Raw genomic sequence first — 5,000 nt, forward strand, 5'->3', positions numbered from 1 at the left:
TTGAGTTGTTTGGTGGATTGGGTGATTGAACTCATGATCAGTAACAAGGAACACACAAGACATATTTTACACTTTATTAATCTAATACACCGTCAGGCATTGTACAATTGGCATTGTAACAACAGAGAACAACAGAGAAATAACACACACACACACACCTGATGCCCCCTCACACAACTCACAGGTGGGACACAAACACACACACACATACGCCCTCTCGCACAACATGCATGTGAGAGATGTGTGTGTGTGTGTGTGTGTGTGTTTGCAGGATGACCCGTGTCAGAGGCGCCAGATGAAGGCATTGTTTGGTGGAGCTCTGCGCCGGAGCACCGAGGCTGACAAGAGAACCGTCCACCGAGGATGCCACACAGGTGACCACACACACACACACACACACATACCTACACACACACACATTCACACTCTCTCACACACACACACACACACATTCACACTTACACACATACATACACACACACACACACATACACACACACACACATTACACACTCACACACACATTACACACTCACACACACATTACACGCACACACACACACACATTACACACTCACACTGAAGTGTACCCACTCTCTCTGCTCTTTGATTTAGAAGAGACGGTGAAGTCAGAGAGCAGCTCCATGTCAGACTCAACATCACAAGACAACGGTGAGTAACCACACACACACACACACACACACGCACACACACATTACACACACAAACACTTACACACATTACACTCACACCTACACACATACATACATACACATACATACACACTCACACCTACACACACACACACACACACACATACTGTTGATATAGAGCAGGGGTGGGCAATTATTTTCCCCAAGGGGCCACATGAGATAGTGGGACTGTTGTGGAGGGCCGGACCAATAGGCTGAACTCAATTCTGCTCAATATAAGTTGTATCTCTTTATAAAAAAAACATTAAATTGTATGGTTTTGATTAACTGCTACTGGTAAGAGTAGATGTTGCATTTAGGCTATCAAAAAAATTTGGTGCAGGCATAGTAAAAACGCCAACATTATTTAATCAACATGTAATCAACATTCACCAAAACGATTTTGAAAATGAGCATGTTTGCAGTATTAAAGGTGTTCCCAGACGACCAATACACATGGCACACACACACACACGAGAGCAAGCTTGCAATGCAATAGTATAAGTATACAAATTAATATTAATATAAATATTTATCAGCGCAAATGGTCGCAGGCACGCCCACACGCACAAATGTAGGCCTACGGAAATAAAAAAAATATCCCGCTTATTTTACGGTTACTTGCCAAAATAATAGAAGACATTTCTCCAAAATACCTCTTTTTAATGATTTTGTTGCCGTTTAGTTCTTCACGCAAATGCGAAGCAACCCACCTTCTGACTTCAACTTTCAATGACTTTCAGTTACGTGAAATGACCGGACTACTTGCGTTGCGGAATGATATGAAAGATGTGAATTAAAAGCACAAAACCCGTTGCCAATGACACCAGTCATACATTTTTCGCAGCAGTGAATATAAAGAAATTACAGACCTGCGAACGTTGGGATGGCCCATTCAAATCAACGGAACTTTTTGGAACATTCTGAAGAGCCGTATAATAAGTACAGGTATTTACGTTTGATTCCTAATTTACAATTGACCTCCGCGGGCCGCACAGGGACAGGCAACGGGCCGCAAATTGCCCTTGGGCCGCACTTTGCCCAGGTCTGATATAGAGTCTGTAGTGATAATAATAATTCATTTTGTATAGCGCTTTTCTAAATACCCAAAGGCGCTTTACAAGTGTGAGGACAAGCAAAACAAGACAACAGTAAAATATAAAAGACAAAGGATCGAACAAAACAAACAAACAGAACATTTTAGAAAGAAAAGCTAACTTATGAGTCTAATAGTAGAGGGGAGGGAGCAGGGGATGTTCAGGTGAAGGCGAGGTTGAAAGGGTGAGTTTTGAGGGATTGTTTAAATAGTGCTATGTTGGGAGCCAGACGGATGGGGAGAGGGAGGTCATTCCAGAGGGAGGGTGCAGCAGCAGAGAAGGCCCCTGTCACCCCAGGTCCGGCGCTTAGTCCTGATGGTTTTGTGTTTGCGCCGGCGAACCTGAGGCAACGGGTAGGGGCGTGGAGGTCGGAAAGGTAGGGAGGGGTTATTTAGGGCTTTGAAGGTGGTGAGTAGTATTTTGAAGTTAATCCTGTGTTTGACCGGAAGCCAGTGGAGGTTTCGGAGGACCGGGGTGATGTGTTCATAGCGGCGGGTGGAGGTGAGCAGACGAGCGGCAGAGTTTTGAACATATTGGAGTTTATTGAGGACAATGGCCCTCATTCTCGAACATTTTCTGAAGTTTCTTCTGAAATGTTTCTTACGGGCTTCGGAAAAACAACGTAAGCAAAAGACATCCGCCAAATTCATGCACGCTTGAAAATGCGGTCCTACGCAGCAGAAGTTTTCTGGGCTGTGCTCCCCCGGAAGAGTTTTCTTAAATTGAAAGCGCGTTCTCGTGCTCCTGAATTTGCATACATACACGCCCTGCCAGCTCCTTATAAGGGCACGCAAACCGTAGTGACGTGTGCAGTCGGAATCGACCGAATCTACACGAAAGCAACTCGTAAACGAGTCATGTCAAAGCGGTTTCGTGTACATTACATTTAGTCATTTAGCAGACACTTTTGTCCAAAGCGACGTACAAGGGATAGAACAGTCAAGCTACGAGCAATAGAGACCTAGTGTAACAATAAATACTACTTTACATAAGAAATAGAAAAACGAAATAGGAAATAAAAACGAAGTGCAGGAATGTAACTGCTATAAGTGCAAGTTAAGCACTAGTCGAAGTGCCAGTTAGGAAGGGAGGTGCTCTCTGAAGAGTTGGGTCTTCAAAAGCTTCTTAAAGGTAGAGAGGGACGCGCCTGCTCTGGTAGTGCTAGGCAGTTCGTTCCACCAACGTGGAACTACTTGAAAATTCTGGATTGCCGTAGGCTACTTGCACAGACGGCAGTGCCAAACGACGCTCACTAGACGAGCGCAGCATTCCGGTGTAGTCCTTTTATTTATTTTATGACATCACGGTGCCTCGTAGAATCATGACTATAGGCCTACATGTGAAACGTAATTGTTAATGATACTTTAATCCGAGGATCTGTAGAGTTGATGTGAACGCAATCACCAACGATTTCTCACAAATTAATTAACACGGAGAGTTTTCTTAAATGCGATTCCTCAAAAAACCACAAGATGGCCCACGGGGCCATCTTGTGGTTTTTTAAGGAATCGCATTTGAGAAAACTCTGGCCGCGTTACGACTGCTATTTCGAGTTCGGAAAGTCTTCTGAAGTTCAGAGCAAATCCCAGATGAGAGAACTTTCATGAATGCCGAATGTTGTCCTAAATCCAATTCCTCTTAAATTCCTCTTAAATTCCTCTTAAATTCTTCTTAACTGCGTTCGAGAATGAGGCCCAATGTTTGGAGATCCATATAGGATGCTGTTGCAGTAGTCCAGTCTGGAGGTTATGAGGGCATGAATTAGAGTTTGGGTGGTGGCAAAGGACAGAGAGGGCCGGAGGCGTGCAATGTTCTTGAGGTGGAAGAAGGCGGTTTTGGTGATGTGATTGGCGTGGGGTAAGAAAGAGAGGGTGGGATTTAAGATGATACCAAGGTTACGGACCTGGGTGGAGGGGGGTGATGGTGGAGCCGTCAATGTTGAGGGAGAAAGTCTGGGCTGAGCGGGTGAGGTGTTTAGGGCCGATTATGAGTATTTCAGATTTATTGCAGTTGAGTTTGAGAAAATGTTGTTGCATCCATGATTTTATATCAGCAAGGCAGATGGTAAGAGTGGAGTGAGTGACTGAGGTGATGGTCTTAGAAGAGAGGTAGTTGGGTGTCGTCAGCGTAGCTGTGGAAGTCGAGACCGTGGCGACGGATGATTTGTCTAAGGGGGAGGATGTAAATGATGAAGAGGAGGGGACCAAGCACGGAACCTTGGGGAGTTATGGTAACTGTAGATATAGAGTCTGTAGTTGTGGGTGAGGGTTAGTAGATGGGTAGAACTGTACAGGTAGGATAGGACTGTATAGGTAGGGTAGGACTGTATAGGGGCTGTTCGTATTTTATCGCCACACACAATCTTGAGTGTCGGCCAGAACACTACTTCAAGGCCAGGATGTTCAGGGCAGGAGAGGTGCACGTTGGAGGTGAGGCAATGATGAGACGAGATCTGATGCAACCACTTTGTATTGGAAACGAATCAGGAATACAGGAATTCTCTAACAGAGATATTCAGTATGTTGCAAGCAACCAGTGTGTTATAACAGTGTGTGGTTAAGGTGTGTGTGGAGTATGTGTGGTTCTGAAACAAAGTAGAAAGGGGAAAACAATAAGTACAAAGTAGCCAGCGCACACATATCTACGCTGACATGTTAACTCAACAGGCTAGTCAGCTCACGGTATCACCAAGCATGTAAAATGACTAGATAAGGCCCACAAACACATAAATACCCATTAGTCGGTACGTAGCTACACTATAATGAACACAAATAGCATACGTATGCAGGCTAACAGGATAAAAAGTCCTTGGTTTGGCGCAATGCAAGTTAATTTAGCAAGCTAACATAAACGTCATTCACACTGTAAATGCTAGCATTCCTTCAGCCGTTTAGCACGAATGATAAACAATTAACATCTCTAAACATCTAACACTGCTTAATATATGGAATTAACATCACAGTAGAGAACTTACATCTTTCATAGACGCACTCGTCGAACTAAAGGGGTTTCTTGGTCTCAACAACATGAAAGGCACGGAATTGCTGCTTCAGAAGCGGGACAGAGTAAAGTAAAACAATGTGCGTTCTCTCTCTGGCATGACGTTGGTGCTGCTAATAACAAATTAAGAGTCCTTCAGCATGAAAAGGGGAAATAACATATTAAATGGTAAATAAGTCCAGAGCCTTTTTACAGTAGTGATAACTGTAGA

The 5,000-nt window shown here is 44.0% G+C and overlaps 1 protein-coding gene across 3 annotated transcripts in view; it reads left to right on the top strand.

Annotated features, from left to right (window-relative positions):
- The window catches only part of ccdc120b (coiled-coil domain containing 120b), a 33,236-nt gene that overhangs the window by 19,375 nt on the left and 8,861 nt on the right, over positions 1–5,000 (top strand). For all 3 annotated transcript variants that reach the window (XM_031567885.2, XM_031567887.2, XM_042707835.1), the window contains exons 6-7: positions 272–374; positions 616–672. In XM_031567885.2, the coding sequence (XP_031423745.1) occupies positions 272–374; positions 616–672 (160 nt within the window). The remainder of the gene's footprint in view (positions 1–271; positions 375–615; positions 673–5,000) is intronic.

This window comes from Clupea harengus, chromosome 5, assembly GCF_900700415.2.
Source record: "Clupea harengus chromosome 5, Ch_v2.0.2, whole genome shotgun sequence".
NCBI classification, from domain to species: Eukaryota; Metazoa; Chordata; class Actinopteri; order Clupeiformes; family Clupeidae; genus Clupea; species Clupea harengus.